Below are 25,033 nucleotides of genomic sequence, written 5' to 3' on the forward strand. Positions count from 1 at the left end.
TTCTTAAAAATGCCCCTGAAAAACTACCAGAAGAGACTATACAATTCTATTAGTGATAAAATACTGATATGGTAATTGCAGATAAAAGCTTTTCATACTGTAAGATCATATACAATCTTCATTGCTCTGAGCAGTTATTAAAATCATAAGGGAATAACTCAGCTGAGATTATTTTTCATTCAAGTAGGAGTTTAGCGGTAGAAATAAGAAATAAACACACTACACTAAACTTGAGCAACAGAACATCTCTTGCTTAGCTGATGGCAATCAAATGTGTCTAACTAATTATACACAAGTAGCTGAAATGAACAGAGCTTGCTGACTGTATTTAAAAATAACACTGGTATAAAATATTCTTACTATATTTTCAGGGAAGAAGAGCAGAATACAAATTAATGACCATATGGTTTCTGTCACCAAACAGAGTTGCTGTCCTGAGGTACAAGGAATAAGAGATTCAAGCATTTGTCAACAACAGGTTAATGAATATTAAATCTTTTTAGCAATTAAAAATACTCCAATCCTTATGGCATTGTAAGTGTATGTTGATTATCAACATACATGCTAGGATAGCTTCAGCTCTGTTACCTTAATGAAAATCCACAGTATTTCCACTAGCTACAACTACGGATGTGAGTGTATAAACATGTAAATTATTAACCGATAAACCTGGGATTACTGGTTAACATACACAATTATACGCAAGCTCCTGCCCCTCTTCTGGGGAGCCAGCTGCCACGTCACGCTGCTGCCTCTATATTAGAGGCAGACGCATGGGGTGGCAGCTGGCTTCCCGGGAGCAGGGCCGGCAGGCAGCAGGTGGTATGTGCCACAAGCCAGCTTCAAAGCTGGCCTCTGGCATGCACCAGCTTCTGGGGAGCCAGCTACCACTCTGTGTAACTGTTGAGTTTTTCAGGAGTTACCCACTTTTTTACATCCCTAGCTTCAATTAGGTGCTAGCACTAATGCAGCTATCCCAACTGCTGGCTAACGATTGCAGAACTCTCTGACTGACGATAAAACCCATGTTGGTGACTGTAAATTCCTTGAGGTCCTCGGGTGAAAGGTGTCAGTGAAGTCCAGAGAGTTATTAATTACTATTATTTTTGAGACTATCGGCTTATCTTCACTACCATACTTCAGGGGCAGCAATGTCGTGTGTCTGACGAAGATGAGACATATTGATTGGAAAGCGCTCTCCCGGTGAACTAATTACTCAATGAGAATTAGAAGCTATCTACTTAGCTGTGTCTCCCATCTCAATGAGAAGTAGAAGCTATGTCAGCAGGAAAGCATTTCCTGCTGACATAGTGCGGTGTAGACACTTCTTAAAGTCAATCTAACTTTTTTCACACCTCTTAGGGTATGTCTACATTACAGCGCTAATTCGAACTAACTTAGTTCGAATTAGTTAATTCGAACTAAGCTAATTCGAACTAACGGATCTAGACTAAAAAACTAGTTCGAATTAGCGTTTTGCTAATTCGAACTAGCATGTCCACGTTAAGTGGACCCTGAACCAGGCTTAAGGATGGCCGGAAGCAGTGCCGGCAGGGCATCAGAGGAGGACTTAGAGCGTGGAGCTGCTGTCTCAGGCTAGCCGAGGGCTGCGCTTAAAGGGTCCCGACCCCCACCCCGGACAGACAGTTCTCAGGGGTGCCCCGCTTGCAAAGCAGTCCTGGCTTGGAGTGCCCTGAGTGCCCACACTGGGCACATCACAGCACTTGGCCATCAGCCCGGCTGCACTTGCCGCAGGCTGCCATCTGGGGAGAGGAGGCAATTGGGGGGCTGCAGGAGAGCTTCCACCCCCAAAAGCCCGCAGAGCCAGCCCAGTCCTCCCCATCGGGGGCTCGTACCCCATTCCTCCCTCACCTCCTTCCACTTACCCTTCCCTAGCCCCTTTTCTTGATGTACAAAATAAAGGACAATTGTGTTCAAAAATGGAATCTGTCTTTATTGAACAAAACTGGGGGAGACTGGGAAAAGGAGGTGGGAGAGGGGAAGAGAGAGGCTGGGAGAGGGGAGGGCAACTAAAATGATCAGGGGTTGGGAACAGGTCCCATATGAAGAGAGGCTAAAGAGACTGGGACTTTTCAGCTTAGAAAAGAGGAAACAGAGGGGGGGACAGGATAGAGGTCTCTAAAAGCAGGAGTTGGGTGGAGAGGGTGCATACAGAAAAGTTCTTCATTAGTTCCCATAAAGAAGGACTAGAGGACACCAAAGGAAAGGAATGGGTAGCAGGCTTCAAACTAGTAACAGAAAGTCGTTCTTCACAAAGCAAAGAGTCAACCTGTGGAACTCCTTGCTGCAGGAGGCTGTGAAGGCTAGAACTGGAACAGAGTTTAAAGGGAAGTGAGATCAATTCATGGAGGTTGGGTCCATGGAGTGGTATTAGCCAGGGGGTAGGAGTGGTGTCCCTGCCCAAGGTTTGTGGAAGGCTGGAGAGGGATGGCACGAGACAAATGGCTTGGTCACTGTCTTCGGTCCATCCCCTCCAGGGTCTCTAGGGTTGGCCGCTGTCGGCAGACAGGCTACTGGGCTAGATGGACCTTTGGTCTGACCCAGTACGGCCAGTGTAAGCTCAGGGCTCAGGGTCGCGGGTCTCAGTGGACCCCCTTGATTTTCATGTACACCTGCTCCTGGGTGGCCAGGCTGTCAGCTCTCCTGCCCAAGCTGGCCACTTTCCTGTGCCTAGTGCGGAGATCGTGGACAAGGTCCACGATGTCCACACTAGCCCAGGCGGGTGCCCGCCTCTTGCGGTCCCAGGCAAGCTCCCGGGAGCCGCCAGCCTGGTCCCGGGAAGAGGGGGAGGGCCGGGGGGCATCGGGTGGGTGGCTCGATCCGTGCCAGGTGCAGGGTCTGCTGGCTGGGTGCTGGCAGGCTTGCAACTGGCACGGGCACCGTAGCCAGCCCGTGCCCCTTTAAGGGGTCCGGGGCCGGCAGGGGGGCAGTAGAGTTTCCCTGGTGTTGGCCAGAGTGGCCACCAGGGAAAGCTGGGGAGGGCTAGCCTCCCACTAGTTCGAATTAAGGGGCTACACACCCCTTAATTCGAACTAGCTAGTTCGAACTAGGCTTAATCCTCGTGGAATGAGGATTACCTAGTTCGAACTAAGCGCTCCGTTAGTTCGAATTAAGTTCGAACTAACGTCCGTTAGTTCGAATTAACGTTGTAGTGTAGACATACCCTTAGTGATGTAAGTTGCATTGACTTAGCGGTAGTGTAGAAAAGCCCTTAGTCTTTAGAGGAAAAAAGTCAAATACTAACATGCTATAATAGTAAGGTAAAATACCTCACGTAAGTATTTTTAGACTTCTACCATTACTTATCACATTTAACTTGCATTGACTTTGAAAATACCAGGTATTGGTGAAAGAGTAACCAGTTTGAACATACAGTTCTGGGAAGGACGGGCTTTAAGAGCACAGTAATATTTCCACTGATGCTGTGGATAGTAGTGGCAAGTGGTACAACTTCTGGCACCTAAATGCTGCCACTAATCGTTCACTAAAATATGAGCTTTCAGGCAGATGCAGAATACTTTAAAAGGAGAGAAACATAAACCCAGAGATTCTCAAGCTTATTCGGAACAAACATGGAGTTTTGCTGGGTTAATCTGACCATTAATCATTCCTGCTGGAACAGCATTCAAGCACCAAATTATTTGAGGATTATTTCTTGTGGTATTTAATTTACACTGGTTCTTATGAAAGTATTGGTGGTTTTCTAGCAGAGATATCATGATGATATAGTGAGCAGCACTTTTTTATGCCTTTCTAAAGTTTTTATTTTCTGACAAGCATCTGGGACTAAAAGTAGAAACAACACGGAACATGAAGTTTAGGCAGAATATAGAAACCTACCTCCTTCACAGGGAAAGTTGCAAAGACCACATCATATCATGCTTCTAACCCTCTATAGGCTTCTGTCTCCCTTAGGCTGCCAATTTCAGACCCTCAACAGCTGCACCAGAAACAGCCCTTTCCGGAGACAACTGTGGTCCTTGGGACCATGTAGCTACCAGTGCTCCATGTTGAACTCTGGAGAACCACTATAAGGCACACTCTAGTCTAGGAGATTTCTTCACAGGTATGTGCTATTCAGTGCTGGATTAAAAATGTTGGGGCTCTGTGCACTATGGCAGTTAGGCTCCCTTGTCTTCTCTGCCCCTTGAGAGGGGACTGAGGCCCCAAGGGTGTGTACTGCATAGTAAACATACCCCACACTTACCCTGCACCATCTCCTCCCCTGAAGGACTGGCCCAGCTCCCTCCTCTGGACCACTGGCTCTGGCCAGAGCATGCAGATGGGATGCCCCACTCCTTTCCTTGCTCTGTTTTTGTGTGTAAGTTGTTTGTTCCCCTTTCCCCAAAAGGGAGCCCTGTGCAAGTGCACTGAGTGCACATTGCTTAATCTGGGACTGGTGCTGTTCACAGTAATAACTTCTTTTGTGATTTTTTGTTCCTTCACGTCTGTGAACTGCAAGCTGTCAGTACTTGGTATTCAAATGGTGGATGCCTTTTCTGTGATTTCTCAGTGAAGTAACACAGTATTGTTTCTGTTTCAATAAAGATGCAAGCACTTTTGGCATATATATTCATATATGCAAATGTAAAATGTGATTTCTGCAAGTACTTTCATGGGTGAATTTGAGAGTCTCTTTTGGATCAAGCTATTGGTCTTGTCAAAATTGGAGCGGGGAGGGAGTTCAAAGGCAGCATTCTGTGTTGTAGAGTAGTAGGAAAATGAAGTAGAATCTGAATGGTCCATAACTGGAAACCCCCTGTGCATATATTTCATACATACCAGTTCTTAATTTGGGCTCCCAAACTCTAAGTCTCATTTTCCCCCTTTCTCTCTGGTTCCCTTGATTGCTGTCTCTATCTTAGAATGCATCAGTCTCCTTTCCTCAGTGGATCCACTTCTCTTGTCACATTCTATTGCGCTATCCACCCACTTCCATCACTGTCAGCGCACAGCCTCACTGACGCATGTGACTGTTAAATATAAGTTTAATTAAAAGCATTTATTGGCAACTAATAGAAATGACTAGGCTTAAAATTAGAATTGAGCAAAAAGTGACTGAGATTTTAAAAGTAATCGCATTAAATGATATGCCTTGCTCTTTAAGTCAAACCTTCCTTTCGTGCCTGGAGTGACAATAAATTTAGTGCCTAGGGCTGGAGTGAACCACTTACACTGAAAAGATACAGGCCTTTCTTGGAGTTAATTTCATGCCCACCACACACTTTAATGGATAGTGTCAGTTTTTGTTGTTTTTCACTGAATACAAGAATGCATGCTTTTTTTAAAAAAATGCACAAACACAAAATATCCCTGAAGGTTATTAAAAAAAGTTCTGGTAGCTGCAGCTGCAGGGTCAATAAGGGTGTGATTTACAGGGAGACATGCTTTTTCTAATAGTGTATTTTTAAATCACACCAAAAAGGGGCCTAGAGCTCAGGCCAGGCACTTTTCCTTTTTCTTTGGTTATAAATCAAAATAAAAACACAGTCTTTGCCATTCGATTTCATTCCAGACACTAAAGTCTCAGCATGGTTACTTCCCAGTTTAATTAAAAGGGTCAAATTAAATACTAAGAGCAGTCAGAGATGTGAGAAAAAACACTCAATAATGTCCACTTATTTATGCTTAACTGTATACAGGCAATCCCCGGGTTACGTACAAGATAGGGACTGTAGGTTTGTTCTTAAGTTGAATCTGTATGTAAGTCGGAACTGGCGTCCAGATTCAGCCGCTGCTGAAACTGACCGCCAGTTCTGACTTACATACAGAATCAACTTAAGAACCCAAAGCGTCCCCAAGTCAGCTGCTGCTGAAACTGATCAGCAGCTGATTCCAGGAAGCCCGGGGCAGAGCAACTCTGCCTCGGGCTTCCTGTAGTCAGCGCTGGTCAGTTTCAGCAGCGGCTAAATCAGGACGCCTGGGGCAGAGCAGCTGGGGTGCTGCTGGGTTGCTCCAGTAGCGCCGCTCCTCGGCACTACTGGACCAACCCAGCAGCACCCCAGCTGCTCTGCCACAGGCGTCCGGAGAAAAGCCTAGTCTGCTGGGGGGGGGGCGTACTAGCTGCGCACCCCCCCACCCCAGCAGACCAGGAAAACACGGGCGGCGGACCGAGAGGCACCGCGGTCCCGCCGCCTGGGTCCTCCACGGCTTTGCTCCCCGTCTCCCTGGTCTGCTGGAGACCAGCAGACCAGGGAGACGGGGAGCAAAGCCTCTGAGGACGCCGGCAGCGGGACAGCCCGAGCCCCCCCCTCGGCTTTGCCTCGCTGCCCGAGCCCCCCCGCAGCTTTGGGGGGCTCGGGCAGCGAGGGGGGGCTCGGGCAGCGAGGCAGCCCAGGCGCGCCTGGACTGCTCCGCTGCCGGCTTCCCCGCGGCTTTGCAAAGCCGCGGGGGGGGGGGAGACAAGGGAGGGGGCTCGGGCAGCCCAGGCGCCCCTGGGCTGCCCGAGCCCCTCCGCGGCTTTGCTCTGCGTCTTCCTGGTCTGCAGACCAGGGAGACGCAGAGAAAGCCCCAGAGTACACGGGCGGCAGGACCGCGAGGTCCCGCAGTCCGTGTACTCTGGGGCAGCCCCGTTCGTATCTGCGGATCCGACATAAGTTGGATCCGCGTAAGTCGGGGACTGCCTGTAGTGTAAAATTCAGCCTTGTTCAAAGAGTTACTTTCTCACCTCTTCAGTCTATGGCTAAGCCAGGCTGGCAGGACAGAAAGAGAAATAATGCTTTTGTTAAGGCAGTGGCCGGAGACTGAAGAGATCTGGGTTCAATTCTTGCCTCTGCTATAGATTTTCCATGTGACCAGACAATCCTGTTTCCTGTGTCTTAGCTCCCTCTCTGCTAAATGTAGACAATAATTACTTTCTCCTGCTCTGGGCATGTCTTGTTTATTTAGGGTATGTCTATACTACACAGCTTTTAGTCACAAGGCTGTGTTGACACACCCCAGCCACTAAAAGTTGGCGCACGTGAATGATTTTTGTTGGTACTTTTGATGACAAAATACTTCCACCCCAATGAATGGGTTTCGTTTTGTCTGCAGGAGAGCATCCTGCTGACAAAGCAGCATTCACACATGTACTTGCCACAGCAAAACCTGGTTGTTCAAGGAGAGGGGGGGAAACTAAGCACCAGTGAATGACAAAAGTTGTGTTGAGTAAATGCAAGTGTAGCTTTAGACTGTACGCTCCTTAGGGCAGGGACTCTCCTACTATGTTGTGTGGAGCCCTTAATACAAAAGGACCCTGATCTTAGCCGGGCCTCACTGGGACATTAGCATGATATAAATAAATAATCAGGATAGCGTAGGAAGCTTGTATTGCTGAGTTTATGGACTGTGAATTTCTGTCTCCATAGTTACCACGAACAAGTACAGCTTTTAGAGGAAGTTTTACAAAGTCAATCAGATTTTGCTACAGTAAGGACAGAATAAAAACTGAATAAAGTCCTCGGGATTTGACCGTAGACTTTGAGAAGTCTGCTTTTTAATAAACTCTTCTACCAGATTGCTGGAAAGATAGCTAAGCAAACTGTACTAATATTATTAGCTAATCTGCATTTTAAGGTATAATACTTTCATGTACATGCAATTCATTATTAAAATGTTTTGATTAAAAAGTCAGTACAGACAATGCCTGCTCAATAGCTGACTCATATTTCATATTAAAGGAAGCTGAATGGAGAAGGTTTCTAGAGGTGACAATATGGAGATTTGAAATCTAGGTCACAATAAAACACACTCCCATAACACTGAATTTTCTTTTCCTTGCTGTGAAACAGAACTACAAACATGTTTAAACATCAATACATTAATTTATAATTAATTTAAGTTAAGCAACTCCTTGATTAGCACAATATTAAATGATCCTGTGTATCTATGTCCTTGACCATTTATCCATTTCCCCATCTTTGTGCATATCTAACTGAATTTATTTTCTGAATCTCAGAGGTCAAATCAAATGTATTGGCCCAGATGCTCAGCTCTTATGGGAATACCTATGGGATCAATATGGTACAAAAGTGGAGGGCAGCAGGGGAGGAAGTCCTTCAGAGGTTCTCTAAAATCATTCAGCTGAAAGGTTGAGTGACAGGCTGCTGGCTAGGAAGCCTGAGCCAGAACTTTGTCACGCCAGCTCCATGAAAAAGAGTTAATTGGAGCTGGCTGAATAAGCCCAAGACTAAGGGGCAAATGGAGAACAGCGGCTAGTCTCATTAGCCAGCGTGCTACATAAGGCTGGCAGGAAAGAAGTAGAGGGTAAGCAACAGGTAGTGGAAGGCTGTGCTCCCCTGCTGGCTGCAGAAGTTAGCAGTCCCTGAAGCTGCAGGTCTGAAGCTTTGTAAATAGAAGCTGATGGGAACTGACATGGTCAATAAAAAGCAGAAGTCTCTAGCTGGTTTGTGGGTGCAGAAGTGGCCAAAGGAGCCTGCCTGTGCTCTCCCTATTATTGGCTTTTTTTGCTTTCCTCCTCATTTCCCCAACATACATACACTGAGAGATCCCTAGTTCTGATTAAAAATAAATGGTAGCTCATTAAAGAAGAACAATTTGGAGGAGGGGGCAGCATAGCTTAACCTGACTACAGCAGCTTCAAGGAACTTTTAAAGGGATAGCTCTGTACAAAAACAATACTGACCATACCTGGTTCCATGCATCAATCCTGATGTGTCCTCTCCAGATGACCCCTTCCAAATCTGCTTCCTCTCCTGTCTCAAGTCTATCCACTTCCATCTCCCTCCCTAGTATGAACCATACCACCACAAGGTCCAAGAAGACGGAAGATGATGCCACAGAGGTGGATGACTCCCCTTCCATACCATAAAGAATAAAACAGATTCAAAACAAACATAATTCACTCAGGCGATCTGGATTATGACGTGGTCTGTGATCTGTAGTACAGGCAGTCCCCGGGTTACGCGGATCCGACTTATGTTGGATCCGTACTTACGAACGGGGCTTTTCTCGCCCCGGAGGACGCGGGCGGTGGGACCGCCCAGACGCGCCGCGGTCCCGCTGCCCGCGTCCTCTGGGGTGAGAAAAGCTGCTCCGCGTCTCCCTGGTCTGCTGGGGGGGTCCCCCCCAGGAGAACCCACCCCAGCAGACCAGGGAGACGCGGAGCAAAGGCGCGGAGGACCCGGGCGGCGGGACCGCCCAGACGCGCCGCGGTCCCACGGGGTCCTCCGTGGCTTTGCTCCGCGTCTCCCTGGTCTGCTGGGGGGGGGGCCCCCAGTAGACCAAGGAGATGCGGAGGACCCAGGCGGTGGGACCACGGCGCATCTCAGTCCCGCCGCCCACGTCTCCGTGGTCTGCTGGGGGGGGGGGGGGCGCAGCTAGTGTGCCCGCCCCACAGACCAGGCTTTTCTCGGGACACCTGTGGTAGAGCAACTGGGGCGCTGCCGGTTAGTCCTGCAGTGCCGATCTCGGCGCTACTGGACCAACCCGGCAGCACCCCAGCTGCTCTGCCCCAGGCGTCCCCAACTCAGCCGCTGCTGAAACTGACCAGCGGCTGACTACAGGAAGTCCGAGGCAGAGTTGCTCTGCCCGGGCTTCCTGGAATCAGCCGCTGATCAGTTTCAGAAGCAGCTGACTTGGGGACGCCTGGGGTAGAGCAGTTGGAGAGCTGCCGAGTTGGTCCCTGCAGCGCTGAGGTGCGGCACTGCGGGGACCTACCGGCAGCACCCCAGCTGCTCTGTCCCAGGCGTCCAGATTCAGCCGCTGTTAAAACTGATCAGTGGCTGATTCCAGGAAGCCCGGTCACAGCAACTCTGCCTCGGGCTTCCTGTAGTCAGCCGCTGGTCAGTTTCAGCAGCAGCTGAATCTGGACGCCAGTTTTGACTTACATACAGATTCAACTTAAGAACAAACCTACAGTCCCTATCTTGTACGTAACCCGGGGACTGCCTGTATTTGGCAGCTAAATAACCTATTTCTATACGGATGAGATGGGATAGGAAAACCTCTATGGAAGAATTTGTAGGAAAGTCTAGGGGGAGAAACCTTGAAAAGTTTCCTATTTCCTTATCCCATGGCATCCTCTTGGTGGGAAGATACAATTTGCCTTTGGCTGACCCCAATTATCTTATGAGACCTGTTAAGACACAAGAAGTTGATGTGGTGGCAGGGTATTACTTGAGCATTGTTTTGTTCACTTCCATATGAATGTACTATATTTAGCTAGAAGTTTTTACTGTTTCCCATTTCCAAAGCACGTATGAGCCTAACATTGATAGAAGCAATTAATTACAACCTCCCTATATGCTGAACGACTCCATGCTTTCCACTCTCAATTACCAGTTTTAAAATCAATCAAAACACCAGCCAAAAATAAAAGGTTTAAACACTGCATTCTGAAGCTCACTAAACAATACTGTGGGGGAAAAAACAACAAAAAGTCATGTGAAAGTTCTTTGCCAACTACCACCCCTCCAAACATCACTGGATCCAGTAAAGGTTGGACCTTTCTAATCTGGGATTCTCTGGTCCAGTAACATCCGTGATCCTGCTGTGGTTGCAGGACCAGAGAGCCCTGACAGCTGGTGGGGGGAGGGGAGCAACCAAGAGGGGAGCTTGAGAGTGGAGACTGGAAGCAAACAAGGGAGTCTGGCAGCCGGAGGTGAGCCCGGAGACTGGCAGCACAGGGAACAGTATTGATCTCCTTGGGTCTGACAAACTCCATGGCTCAGGACCGATAAGGTCCTGAGACTCCTGAGGATGCTGGACCAGGGAGGTCGAATATATATTTACCCAGATAGAAATCAGGCACAACTCCTTCTGGCTTCACTGGTCTTATGTATTCTAGAGCTGGATTAGTCAATTACATCCATGGCTTTGATAACACAGGGGCACTGAGGAAAATGATAGTGCCATTGTCATTGTTCTTATCTGCTATTTAAGAGGAAGTTACTCACCATGTGCAGTAATTATGATTCTTTGAACATGTCCCCCCGTGGGTGCCCCACAACCTGCCTTCCTCCCCTCTACTTTGGAGGTCTCCATAAGAGCCCCTGTGGTAGTGGAAGAACAGAGAGAGGGAGGAATGGGTTCATCTGGGATGTGCTAGATAGCCTTGAGGCAGATCAGGAGGGAGAGTGCATGTGTGGGTTGAACTGACACTGCTATCTAAAATCTCCAATCAGAGGCACAGGTACACTTGGAGCTCCTCTAAGGACACTACCGAAGAAAAATCACATGGATATCTCTGCAGCGAGAATCTATCTAATCTAAGACCAACCATGTCATTGCATCCAAAGACATTTGTAATTCAAAGAATAAAATAACTGAAAAACAAAGTGCAATAAAACTTTTGGAGAGATTCTAAGAAAGCCTATGCCAACTGCCTCTGTTTTCATGTTCAAGTCCCTAATTAGCCACCCTCCTTTATAATGGACTTCAAGAAGGTGAGGCAGTACAAAATATTGTATGACACTAACCTGCAGTTAAGTCATCAATTGATATCTTTTTGTCAGTGAAAATACACTGGAGAAATTTAATGTATACAATACTGATAAAACAGGAACAAACCAGTGTTCAATGTAATCTGAGCACTTGGGCAGCCACCTAAGGAGAGATTCAAGTGCCACCCAGCTGATTAGCAGAGCACTCATAGCCAGCAGCATTTGTTTTTACTGGTGGTGCACATTCGCACATGCCTCACTGCATATATAAAAATTTAGACTGCACATGAACGGAAAAAAATTAAGAGGGAACCTTGGAACAAATTATTTTAAACAAAGTCATTAATAAACCTTCATATTTATAATCTAAGAATACAGAAGATGACCAAATATGTTGTAACAGATTTTATCCATAAATTAAGTTGCCACAAAAAATACCAAAAACTAATTTTAGGATTTCTTAACAGTTAATGCTCTAAATAGATTTGTCTGATTAAATAAACAAGACAAAGATACGACAGTCTTATGACTGAGGCAATGGACTCAGATTCATGAGATCTCTGCTCAGTTCCCAGCTGTGCCTGTGACTTACTTTGTGACTTTGTATAAATCACATTACCTCTTTATGCCCACATTTCCTTATCTGCAAAATGGGACTAAAACCATTCCCCTACCTCACAGTAATTACAATATACTTATAAATTGTAGTGAGATATTCAGAGATGATGGTGCTGTGGCCCACTGAAGGAAGGAAGTAGGTAGGAAGGTAGGTAAGAGATGATCCTCTATGACTTGGAAGAAGTGAAAACTGGACGGGGATGATTATATCAGATGAATTGGGCTTGTTTTCCTGTGCTAGTTCTACTCAGACAGACTCCCAAAATATCTGAGTTGAAATGAGAAAAAATATGTTCATAGTTCTGCCCTTAAAAATAACACTGGACAGCAAATAAAAAAAATGAAATAAACTGAAGCTGATCAAATCCCCCCCCCCCCCCCAAAGGAATAGTTTTCTATTAGAAATTGTGGTTTTGTCAAAACTTACCAATTTTGAAGAAATTTGACAAATCTGAATCACTCTGACATATTTAATTTCATTTCAATTTCAATTTCAGAATAATATATTAAGACAAGATATAAATGTTACCTGTAGACTTTACCATTTTGTTCTGTGTGTTTGTATGAATGTATGCATGTGTATGTAAATAATTTTAAAAATTTCCATTCTGTAAAAAATCCTGACATTTTAACTGCTCGTTGTTCAATTCAAAATGGGCAGGATTTCTTACAGAATGGAAATTCTACTTTCTGGCTGCCTCTGCAGAAGACTTTTTCATCTTGCAGCAAAGTACTGATATTTTTCATGAACTAGATTTGAATCTTGAGGGCCAAATCCGTCTCTGCCCAGCATTCCCACCACCCTTACCATGGGAGCAGCAAAACAACAATTACTAAAAGCTGCCTGATTAGACAACACCATAGAAACATCAGACTAGATTTTATCCTGTGATGTGTGATGAGCATCATAGCATAGCTTGAACAATCTATCACTGTGTTTGTACTGAACATCCAAAAGTTACCTAGGATCTAGACCAATTCTCAAAATGTGTGTGAGCATTAACCCAATGAGGGACTTACTTCCTATAAATATTTAGTTGATGTCTTGTGTTCAACAATCAGATATGCAAAAACATACTTGTAGTTTCTATGCTATCTCCTCATAAAGACACAGATAACATGCTTGGATTTATCCTGCAGACCAAGGAAACTGTTTTTAACCTCTAATATTACTGTGGTTCAACTGACAATTCTGAGTTGTTTTTCTATAAAGAAAAAAGTAGAAACTGTTTCCCTCTGGCTTGTTGTTGTGACCTGGTTTCCAGTGTACCTTAGGCACTGTTAACAATGTATCAATTATTTATGCAAATTAGTAACAAGAGACACAAAGTTTATGTTACCTCAAAATATAAAATTGATATTTCATTAACTGCCTTTACTCACATGCCTCAGTAAACCCTGGTTATATCATGTACAAAAATAAACATGATTTTAAATGTTATTAAAAAGTTTAGTTTATGTTACACATTTACAAAAAAGAGACAAATTATGCACTCAAATACTGGTGGAAATCTGAAGTAACTTGATTTCAGTGAACTTACTCCAGATTTCCAGTGGAACAACTGCAATCAGAATTTGACCTGAATTATTAAAGACGATTAACACATATCTCTGGAAAAATCATGATAGCTAATATCATAAAAATCAATGGTGCTACACTGATTTACACCAGCTGAGCACTGAGGCCTGAATTTTCAGCCTCCATCTAACATTAACAATCATTCTGAAAGGATAGTGTGTTCTTCATCACAATTTTACTGTTGGAAGATTGTTTTCTCCCAGTGCCCCAGGCACTGGAGTGGGTGGAAGAGGTGGTTTTATAAATAACATTATTCTTTTCAGTTTAAGGCAGCAATTCAACGATGCCTACATTTCATGGACATAAGGAGCCTGATTCTCTTCTCACACCCATTTTATACATCTCAAATGCAGTAAACAGAGTTATTCTTGATGTACAGTTTGTGAGGAGAATCAAATCCAAGGTTTGAATTTAACTCCTAATGAGCATTATTTTGCGACACCAGCAAGCTGTAATGATTAACACAGTGCCACTGTCACAGCAGTACAGAGGTGTGTCTCTATTGTTGATTCAGATAAAAATTACCTCAGTATTACTGATCACTTAAATTAATTCTTGAGAAAATTACAATTATATACAATTGAATCTTTTCTGTTATTTTTTATGAAGCACTGTTCTCAGAATAATCATAGGCCTATGGTGTAATATCATGGCACTCCAAGGGGAAGTGAAGTATAAACAGTGATGTGGCAAAAGGTCTGATACAAATGAGATTAGTGAAATAAAATATAACAGAATTTAGCATTTTATAGGCAATTTAGGTTACAAGGAAGTACTTTATCACATAATGCACAGTCAACCTGGGAACTCATGGGCAGGGGACTTTGTGAAGGTAACGAGTATAACTGGTTTAAAAAAAGATTTAGATAAGTTTAGGAAGGATAATTCCATCAATGGCTATTAGCCAAGATAATCAAGGATGTCTCATAACTTCTGACTGCCAGAAGCTGGATAATAGGACCTGGATAATAGGAGATTGCTTAGAAAAGAGGAGAATAAAGGGGGATATGAGAGAGGTCTATAAAATCATGGCTAGTGTGGAGAAAGTAAATAAGGGAAAGTTATTTATTTGGTCCCATAACACAAGAACTAGCGGTCACCTAATGAAATTAATAGGTAGCAGGTTTAAAAAAAACAAAAGCAAGAATTTCTTCACACAATGCACAGTCAACCTGTGGAATTCCTTGCCAGAGGATGTTGTAAAAGCCAGGTCTTTAACAGTGTTAAAAAAAAGAGCTAAATAAATACATGGAGGATAGATCCATCAATTGCTATTAGCCTGGATGGGTAGAAATGATGTCCATAGACTCTGTTTGTCAGAAGCTGGGATGGGCAAAAGGAGATGGATCACTTGATGATTCCCTGTTCTGTTCATCCCTCTTGGGTACCTGACATTGGCCAGTGTTGGAAGACAGGATACTGGGCTAAACGGACTTTTGGTCTGACCCAATATGGCTGTTCTTATGGTATTACAAGATGGATCACTCAATAACTACTCTGTCCTCTTCATTCCCTAGAAGACAGGATACTGAGCTCGGTGGACCATTGGTGTAACCCAGTGTAGCTATTCAGGAACCTGCAATTATCTGCAGCTACAATTTGGTGCTTACATTCAGCCATGGTTTTTGTTTTTCCTTTTGGAATGGGAGGCAAATGGTATAGCCTTTTCCTCAGGAGCAGTTAGCAAAATCAAAATTAAAGCTTCATTAATGAAAGTTCATTTATGCAATTAGTAACTATATATGCCCAATATTCCTCCACTTACAAGCTTTCTATTAAAGATTATATTGATTAGAGCCAACATACAAGAGCCTCAGGTTTCTTTCATACAGGTTAAAGGATGTATTTGTGCTCTGTAAGCTATCAGTAAACTTAAGATGTTGTTCAACAGATGGCACCAGCTTCCAACAGAGAATTAAATTCACAGGTACATTTCCAAGTGAGAAAAGATAGCCTCCTCAAATGAATGCTGAATGAGAGAGATGGCTGAATTCATGTGTTTCCCTTAGGGATGCAAGCGACTAGTCGACTATCCGATAAGCATAAGCTTATCAGATTGTCAAGTAGTGACTTGACTAGTTACTTCCCCATTCCTTTGCTGCCTCTATCAGACAGAGGCAGCCAAGGGGAGCGGGGAGCAGGAGCTGGGGGGAGCTGGCTTTTAAGGGGGGGTAGGGGCGCAGCAGAGAAACAGCATGAGCAGGGACTGAAGCAGCTGGTCCCCACCGCAACGTTTCAGCCTTTGAAATGTTCAAGAGCCCCATGAGGAGCAAAGGCTGAAGCGCTTCAGTGTGAACACAGGGCCAGCAGGGACTGCTCATGTCTCTGGTGGCTCTGTGATCCCTGCGGTACTCCTGCTCTCATCTATGAGAGGCGGCAAGGTGTGGAACAGGAGCCGGTGCTGAGGGGACCTGGCTAAAAAGCTGTTTCCCCCCAGCACCGTCTCCGGGATACTGCCTGCCAATCAGAGGCAGCGGGGTGGGCGATAGGGAAGCTGCTGCGAAGCAGCCTGTGTCCACAGGGGTCCCCCGTTTGCAGCCAGCATGGCAGCCAGCCTTGTTCTACCCTGGCCGCCGTGAACAGAGGCTGCTCTGGCAGCAGCCCCTATTTGCGGTGGACAGGGCTGTGTGCCTCAAACAAGGGCTACTGGACTCAGCATGAGCTGGGACCGAGCAGTCCTGGCTTGCACTGATTGCTGCGCTTCTGCATTTTAAATGTAGTAAGAGCCCAGTGGCTCTTACTATATTTAAAATGCAGAGCTGCAGTGCAGGTGGCTCCTAGAGCCAGAACAAGCCGGTCCCAGCTACCCCAGCTACCGGTCCTGGAGCTACCCCAGCTGCAGCTCTGCAGAGCAGTCCTATCAACTAATCGTATAGTTGATACAAATTGTATCGACCATATGATTAGCCTGATAACCGAATTTTAACATAATTAGTTTCACTTAAGTGTGATTAACCAGAAATGAACAGTTCTTAAGAAATTATCAAGTGCAGAGACTTTTTTTAAAAAAAACAAACCCATTTGTACAACAAAATCAGAACATTTAATTTGTTTCCAGTATGCCTTGACTGACTCCAAGTACAAGAACGAGGAAATCAGTTGTTTTTTTCTTAGGTTAATGGTATAATATTAGTATGTGTCAGTGAGTTTAATAAAAGTTTTGGCACAGCAGGCTCAGGCAAATAACTAGGATGTTGCACAGCCAATGAATGAAAACCCAAAACTGTACCTTAAAGTTAATGTTTTAAAGTAAGTTGCTTGCTTTGTTGACAGAAATACATCATTTGGACCTTGATGCCATCCTAATAATACCCCTAGCTTGCTACTGCTCTCTTTTCAGTTTAGCAAAACAATGAATTTCCTTGTAAAAGTCATACGCTAAGCAATGCCATTAAGGTGACTGGTACTAACAACGCAGGTTGTGAATACTTCTCACATCAGATCTATTCCTAACATATGCATTTAGAGCTCTTGGTCTGAGGAGTAAGTCAGCATTTTAAACTGGTTAATATGAGGTTATGAGATTTCTTTACATAGCCCTCCATTCAATTAAGTAGATAAATTCATGGAAGTTAAGTCCATCAATGGCTATTAGATAGTATGGGCAGGAATACTGGTCCCTAACCTGGCTGTCAGAAGCTGGGTATGGGCAACCAGGGATGGACCACTTTATACTTACCAGTTCTGTTCATCCCCTCTGGGGCACCTGGCATTGGCCACTGTCAGAAGACAGGATACTGGTCCAGATGGACCTTTGGATTGACCTGGTATAGCCATTCTTATGTTCACTCCATTCACACCAGCTCACAGAGCTATTTTTGGGCATATACGGCATGATGCCCCTTACTTCCCTGAAGAGAATGATGCTCAACACACCTAATTTACATTCTAGGTATCATAAACATTTTTACCAGCAAGTTCAATAAAGGGAAGAATGGGAGATGAAGACACTCAGCACCTTGCAAGATTGAATCCCATGCACATGAATAGCTATTTACTTAAATGTTATTATTTCTCTTCTTTTAAGAGAGAGAGATAAACTACTTCAGACAACAGCACTGATATTATATAATGGGGGAGGGGATATAACCTGGTTCTGAATTAGCAAAGGTGCAATGAAGCACAAAATATATTAATTTACCATCTATAAATTATCTAAATGATATAATCAATGAAGCATTTTACCAACTCTGTTGGCCATGACCAGAGGAAAGCTGTTTTTTGTGGTACTGCTTATGACATCAAAACTGGAACGCTACATTAATGGACAGGTTTCTGAAAGACTACAAAGTGTATGCACTTAATGTGGTATTATAATAACCATTCTATTTATTTACTGGGGATGAATAATGCCCAAAGTCTCAGTCATGTTGCGAGACTGCAATAAAAAAAATCATCAAAAATTTATTACATTATGGTGAGATCAATTTTGGGAAGACACAACAGCAATCTACCCTCAAACCTCAGCATGATTCTCAACAATTTTATCAAGTTGCAGGCATTTATAAATTTTAACTATCTACCAAGAAGAAGCACACATCATTTGAATGAATGCACACGGTGGATCAACTGACAGAAAAAAACATATAAAATGGGAAGAGAAAAATATGAAGGGGACTGGGAATGATTCAGTTGGTCACCAGTCCAAATCTGGCCCAGGTCAGCAGTGGCTGTAATGCACCCTTCTGACACCTTTCATCAGCATTAAATTCACACACAAAATTCTACTATTAAAAATACAGAAATTATTAACAAATATAAATCCATGTCATTTTAATTCTAAAAAATACCTCAGTATTAGCAGCATAATGCCCTACAGAAATGTTATAATTAACTGGAAAAACTGGTGAGATGTTTACTAAATAAACCCATGTAATATAATACTACAACCAAATGGATTGTTAGAAACAATGCACACTAGTGTCACTGGGAGGAAGATCGATACCTAAAGTAGAGAATGCCTTTGTGCTTAAATTTTTATGTACATCTGGCTGTAAATGTTTCAGGTATACTATCCTATGTCTTTCAGCAACAGGCTGTGACTGTGATGAGCCTGCCACCAGGAAATAAGCTTAAATGCCATTCACCGTCATGTTGTGCTCTGCTTTCCCACAGCTCCTGCTGCTGCGGGGAATGCGGGGGAGGGCCTGACCGCTGCCGCCATGCGGTACCAGGTCTCCCCTGAAACCGTGTCCATGGGGAACGGAGTGCCATGAGGGGGGGTGATGGCAAGAAGGGGCAGAGTTTGGGGACTGGTAATGGATAGGCTCCCCCTGGTCCGTCGGGAGTCCTGGGTTGGATTGCACTATTGCTCCAGCTAGGCCTGGCCCACGGACTGGGAGCATGAGACCCCTGATTTAAGGGAATGCAAGTGAAAACAGATGAAAGTGAGTTAGTATGACAAAATAAACAAAACATGACAATTAAGCCAAATACACTAAGACACTTGTTACATGCAAATTCTTACTCCAACAATTATTCTAATTATCTTTTTCTCAAGCTTGGCAGCCTCAAAGCTTGGGCCCACTCCTTCCCCCCCAGTTCAGTCTTATATGCAGGCATCTTGGGTGATAAGTGGGCCACTGCTCCTGTTGTTTGTTTTCCTGCCTGCATAACCCCCTTGCCCAATGTGCAAATTCTTTGGGTTCAGTTATGGGTGAAGGCCCAGCAGGGGGAGGTGGGTGAAGCCTTGCCCCTTCCCCCGAGACCATGCCCCTTCAAAACCTCCTCCACCTCCAGCCAAGCCTCACCCAACCCCAGCTGAGGGCCAGGGTTGCTACATGGCACAGTCCCAGTCTTTTCCAACTGCCAGTTGTCGTGTGGCATGGCCCCAGCTACTGGGGAGCCGGGCTGCTGTGCAGCGTGGCCCCAGCCCTCTCCAGCCACCGGGGAGCAGCATGGAATGGCCCCACCCTTCCCAGTCTGCTGTGTGGCACGGCCCCTGCCTCTCCTGGGTGGTTGGGCAGTGTAGGCAGTTTTGGAAAGGCAATGCCTTCCTTTGCCTACACTACTCGCCACCCATAGGTTCAGTTCAAATTTTTCTCCCCTTGAGTGGAGAAGTCCCAGATCTAAACTGTAGTCCAGGACCAACTACAATCCAGGCTACAGGAAAAATAAAATCATTCACAGATTGTTACTTTGAGCATCAGGCCATGAAGTTCTTAACTATCACGAATGGCTCTCACTATAAATTATAGATTAATAAGCAGGTTTACACATCATAGTTCTAACTTCACATTCAAGAGTATTATATGCATACAAATAGAACGGACACCTTCAGCTGATTGTAACTTTAAAAACGATACACCTCTTGATATAGTTTGCCTAAAATGTCTTTGAGTAATGCATATTAATATGCCGATGAGTATAAAGCAAGGAGGAGGGCAAGTGACTGACAAGTATATTCACCAAAGCATGCAGTTTTGAAGTAATCAGAACTATTTGAATGCGGGTTGAACCTGGTGAATAGCTCCAGCTGAACTAAAAATTTGAAAAAAGTCAAAAAAGCTCAGTATGTCATTTTTTAAACAAAATGTTTTGAATTTTTTGTTTCAAACTGATATTTTGTTTTGAAATGTAGCCAGATTTTTTTAATTAAAAGGGTAAAATACACCCCAAAATGCAAACACAATACATTTGTTTTGTCTAAATGAGACATTTCTTTTGACTCAAAACATTTATTTGTCTGTTTTTTATTTCTGCTAACACCTACACTCCCAATATTAAGTTTGGGTTCAAAATGAATGGACTTTTAAAATTTTTTTGGAGTTAGCTACATACACAATCATCAATATACTTGCAATACCATCAGAGCAAAGGCAGTATGTGCTGTGAGATTTTGAGGAATAAAATTTAAAAAAAAATTATCTTCCTTATGCAGGAAGACAGCTGTTTGGATAACCCATACTATCCTGTGTTTTCTCAAAATTTTTAGGAAACAGCTCTTCACATACCAGAGTTCATAAAGTAAGACTTTCATAACACATTTGTTATAGGTAAATTAATAGCTTTCTTCAGAAAAGCAGTTTCTATCTGGGCATATTTCTTCAACTATATCTTATGCATAATGAATATTGAAGTTACTTGCTCAACAATCTAAAAAATTCTTGCTCCACAGCTTTAACTCTACAAATGTATCATTAGCAAATTATTAAGTAGGATGTTCTATGCCAAAAAGAGTAAAACCTCTCACACTTCACTGCAACATTCACTATTATTCTTTGGAACACTGTTTATGAGTTGGTGCAGGCACGAACGTCCATCTTTAACTCAGTTGCTCTGAGTAACATGGGAAACATTCTGTGAAAATCTGGTTCAGAGGATTGCAGAGAACTGTTGAATATTTACTCTGGCTCTGCTAATTTTTTTTTAAGCTTGGAGAGCTTTAATCTCCTATACAAACGCAGCATAGCCTGAGTTTGTCTATAATGCTCTCCAAATCAGAATGAACCAAGAAGGATGACGTTCAATCTTCAAATCCTTCTCTGCTGAGCTATTTTTAACCCTCAGGTTCACAAATTGGATCCATGCTATGGCTTTAGAGCTTTCTAATTGAATCCTACCTATTATATTTGACACAACCAGATGTTAGTTTTCAATTGCATTTAAGTCTAAAGGTTTCTCTCGCATGATTTCCTGTGCAGTCTGACAGAAAAAATTTAACATGACACAACATTCCCATCCCTATTGGTGCAACCTGATTCTCCCTACACACATTCCCCCCAAAAGGAAAAAAAAAGGCTTTACTTGTCGGACAACATTTTTGCCGGCTTAAAAAGACATGATTGGTATTTCAATTTAGACCAAAAGGACAAAATAGATACAGTTTTTTAACATGCAACATACCAGGGCTTTGCAACAATAAATAATGTTATGATAAATCAAATAGGTCTGCCAGAATTATTTTGCCCCTCTATTTCTCACAGCATTTTTGTACAGATTTCAGCATCTACTTAGTCAGAAGCCTTTCACACACAATGTTTTATGCACTCCTGAACGCAGATGGTAGGATAAGAGGTTTTCCATTCCTTACGATGTAAGGATTCATATGAATGCATGCACATGAAACATAACTCGGCTAAAGAAACTTTTTTAGTATCATTCTAAAAGGCTGGTCGCAGACAGATAAAATAAATATTTGTTGTAACAGCTGTTCCAGTCTTTCATAAAAGAATGAAAAGGCAAACCAAAAAAATCCTGTAATGTGTCTGTAGGGCCATCTTTATTTTATTTTTAAAAGTGAAGTTATCTGACCTAGATTATCATACACTTTCCTAGAAACAATTCAAGGAAATTGCTAATTAATTTTCATAAGAGAATATTAATGATGTCACATTTTTCTACAACTTAGTTTTAATTCAAAATACTGGCAGTAATATGGGATTGTGTTTCATGTGGTCTACTTTTTTTTGGTGGAATTACAAGCACTCTGTAAAAGATTAACTATAATTTATTACATGACCTATGAATTGGATAACACATCTCAGCTACATAAATGATGTCGATTATTATTTCTCTCCATGAACATTATTTCTCTCAATGTGTATGTAATAAATTATTCTGGAATATCTGCCTATAGTTAAGGAGATAGATAATTACTATTATGGATGTACCAGAAAAGAAAAAAAACATTGATAATTTTAAAGGCAGCCACTAGTTTCTTGTAATGGAGATACAGTTATCTATGTTCCAGTCCCCTAGTCTTATGAGATGCTGAGCACTTCCTGATCAGCCAGAAGGGAGGTACTCAGTACTGCTCAGGATATGAACTCTATTCAGTGAAATAAAAAGATGTAGTGGATGCAGTAACATAAACAGCACTAAAAATTCCCATCATCAATTTAACAGAATAGATACTTGATAGTTTTCTATTAGGACCTGGACTTGTTGCCCCTTGAGTAGGTCTATTGTCATCTGTGCACCAACTCTAGCCTCCAACTGCATAACCTTCTTGGTAACCAAGAATTGTAAGTGAGAGCTGAAGTTAAGTCTCTCCAAAATCAATAAAATAGGCACTCAGGTACTTTTGAAAATCCCACTAGATGACTAAATCTGGCCTTTCCCATATTGGAAAATTGTATCTATTGTGACACTGTACCTTCATATTTTTATGGAAATATGTTTTTGAATATGAATATGCATAACTCAAATATGCTTTATGCAAAACAGGTTTAGTAACCGGTCATTCAAGAGCCTGTGAGCCTCTGAATATGTATATTCTATTTGTGTGCATGTATATTTTTGTATGTGAAGTTAGAAATATGAAGTATAAACCTGCTTTTTTATTTAGAATTTCTAGTGAAAGCTGTTAGTGGTGCTAAGGGGCTTACTAGCCTGGTGCTCAAGATAACATTCTGTGAAAGGCTTTTCTTTTCTTGTAAGCCTAAACTGTGGTTGGTCCTACAAAGACATGTGACCATGCCACCTAGTGCTGGAATCTATCTTGAAGGTGATATTTTTCCAGGGGGATGGAGAGATAAAACAAAGGGTTCGCACCCGGGGAAAATTCTATTTAAGCAATGGGAAGCAATAAATGTTGTTTTCAGTTGGCCTTTTAAATGGCCTTCCCACCGTAAGGGTATGTCTACACTACCACCCTAGTTCGAACTAGGGTGGTTAATGTAGTCATACGGATTTGCAAATGAAGCCCGGGATTTGAATTTCCCGGGCATCATTTGCATAAAGCCGGGCGCCGCCATTTTTAAATGTCCGCTAGTGTGGACTCCGTGCCACACGGCTACACGCGGCACGGACTAGGTAGTTCGGACTAGGCTTCCTAGTCCGAACTACCGTTACTCCTCATTTCACGATGGTAGTGTAGACATACTCTTATGGTGGGAAGGCCATTTAAAAGGCCAACTCGTTTCACGAGGAGTAACGGTAGTTCGGACTAGGAAGTGCTAGTCCGTGCACTAGCAGACATTTAAAAATGGTGGCGCTCGGCTTCATGCAAATGATGCCCAGGAAATTCAAATCCCGGGCTTCATCTGCAACTCTGTATGACTACATTAACCACCCTAGTTCAAACTAGGGTGGTAGTGTAGACATACCCTAAGAGAATACACATGAAAAAACCTGAAAACAAAAAACTCCAAGAGAATACTCATGGAGCTGTTAGACCCAGGCCAGAGAAAAAGATCAGTTCTGCCTTGAACAGTGGTCTCCACCCTTTTTAAACCGGAGATCACTTTTTAAATCTCAGAACAGGTGAAGATCTACCGCCCCGCCCCTTCCTTTAACCTCCCCCTCTCTATTCTCCTCCTGTCCATCACTTGCTATCCCCAGCCCTTAATTACACACACTCATAAACAGTTTATTTCTAAATTATGCGATATATAAAATTAAAATCATGTGTTTATAGTTATGAAATAAATGGTCTGTTTTTTATTCTTGCTATTTAAATCTAAAATGAAGCATTTATAATGATACATTTTGTAGGGACAGAGTTCTGCAGCTAGGAGCAGGGGAGAGGGAACAGGGTGCTGGGAGGGCAAAGGACAGGGTTCTGCAGCAGGGGACAGAGTGCCAGTGGAGACAGAGTTCAGGGAGTGGGGACGGGAATAAGGACAGAGTTCTGTAGCTGGGGACAGGGGAGTGGGATCTGGGGAGCGGGGAGTGCGGACAGGGGGTGGGGTGCCAGTGGCAACAGAGTGTCTCCTGCATCTGCCTCCTCCCAGGATTCTCCCTCCCCCCCCCCCAGGGAAGCCAGCACATGCCTCCTCCAGGCCCTACCCCCCAACAAAGCAGGGAAACCCCACATGTGCCTGCCCCAGGGACAAACCCTCACCCCATGGTGGGGCCAAACCCCCGAGGGAGCCTGCCTCGGGGACAACCCCTCCCCCCTCCGCGGCAGGGCCAAACCGTCGCAGATACCTGTCCCAGGACCATACCCCCCTCCCGCGGCGTGGCCAACCCCCCCCCCCCGGAGCACGGGAAACCCCTGCAGGCACCTGCCCTGGGGCCAAACCCCCCTCCCATGGCACGGCCAACCCCCCCACTCCACTCCCACAGCGCAGCCAACCCCTGCGGGCACCTGCCCCAGGGCCAAATCCCCCTCCCAAGGCGCAGCCTGGCCCGGCCATCCCCCCACAACACTCCTGCAGTGCAGCCAACCCCTGCGGGTGCCTGCCCCAGGGCCAAACCCCCTCCCACGGCGCAGCCTGGCCCAACCAATCCCCTCCCCTCCCGCAGCATGGCCAAACCCTGGGGCCGACCCTCGCTCCCATGGTGCAGGAAAACCCCTGCGCTCAACTCACCTCTCCAGCACTCCTCCTCCAGGGCCGACGCCCCCTCCCCCAGCACGCAACAGAGCTGTGGGAGGGGAGCAGCCCATACACTTCCGGATCCTCCGGAAGTGACACGCGCTTCAGACAGGACTTTCGTCCACCCTGCAGGAAGCTGGCACTACACTAGGAGGTAGGTAGTGGGGCTT

The 25,033-nt window shown here is 44.2% G+C and overlaps 1 protein-coding gene across 7 annotated transcripts in view; it reads right to left on the minus strand.

Annotated features, from left to right (window-relative positions):
- Positions 1-25,033, minus strand: part of STXBP4 (syntaxin binding protein 4) — a 160,635-nt gene that overhangs the window by 39,385 nt on the left and 96,217 nt on the right. Inside the window, exon 21 of one of the 7 annotated variants that reach the window (XM_089771844.1) lies at positions 9,895-11,015. The exons of the other annotated variants lie outside the window; for them this stretch is intronic. Within the exon in view, the coding sequence (XP_089627970.1) occupies positions 10,912-11,015 (104 nt within the window). The 3' untranslated portion in view covers positions 9,895-10,911. Of the gene's footprint in view, positions 1-9,894; positions 11,016-25,033 lie in introns of those variants that run through there. 7 annotated transcript variants of the gene reach the window in all.

Source organism: Pelodiscus sinensis, chromosome 20 (assembly GCF_052426305.1).
Source record: "Pelodiscus sinensis isolate ZL-2025 chromosome 20, ASM5242630v1, whole genome shotgun sequence".
Lineage (NCBI taxonomy): Eukaryota > Metazoa > Chordata > Testudines > Trionychidae > Pelodiscus > Pelodiscus sinensis.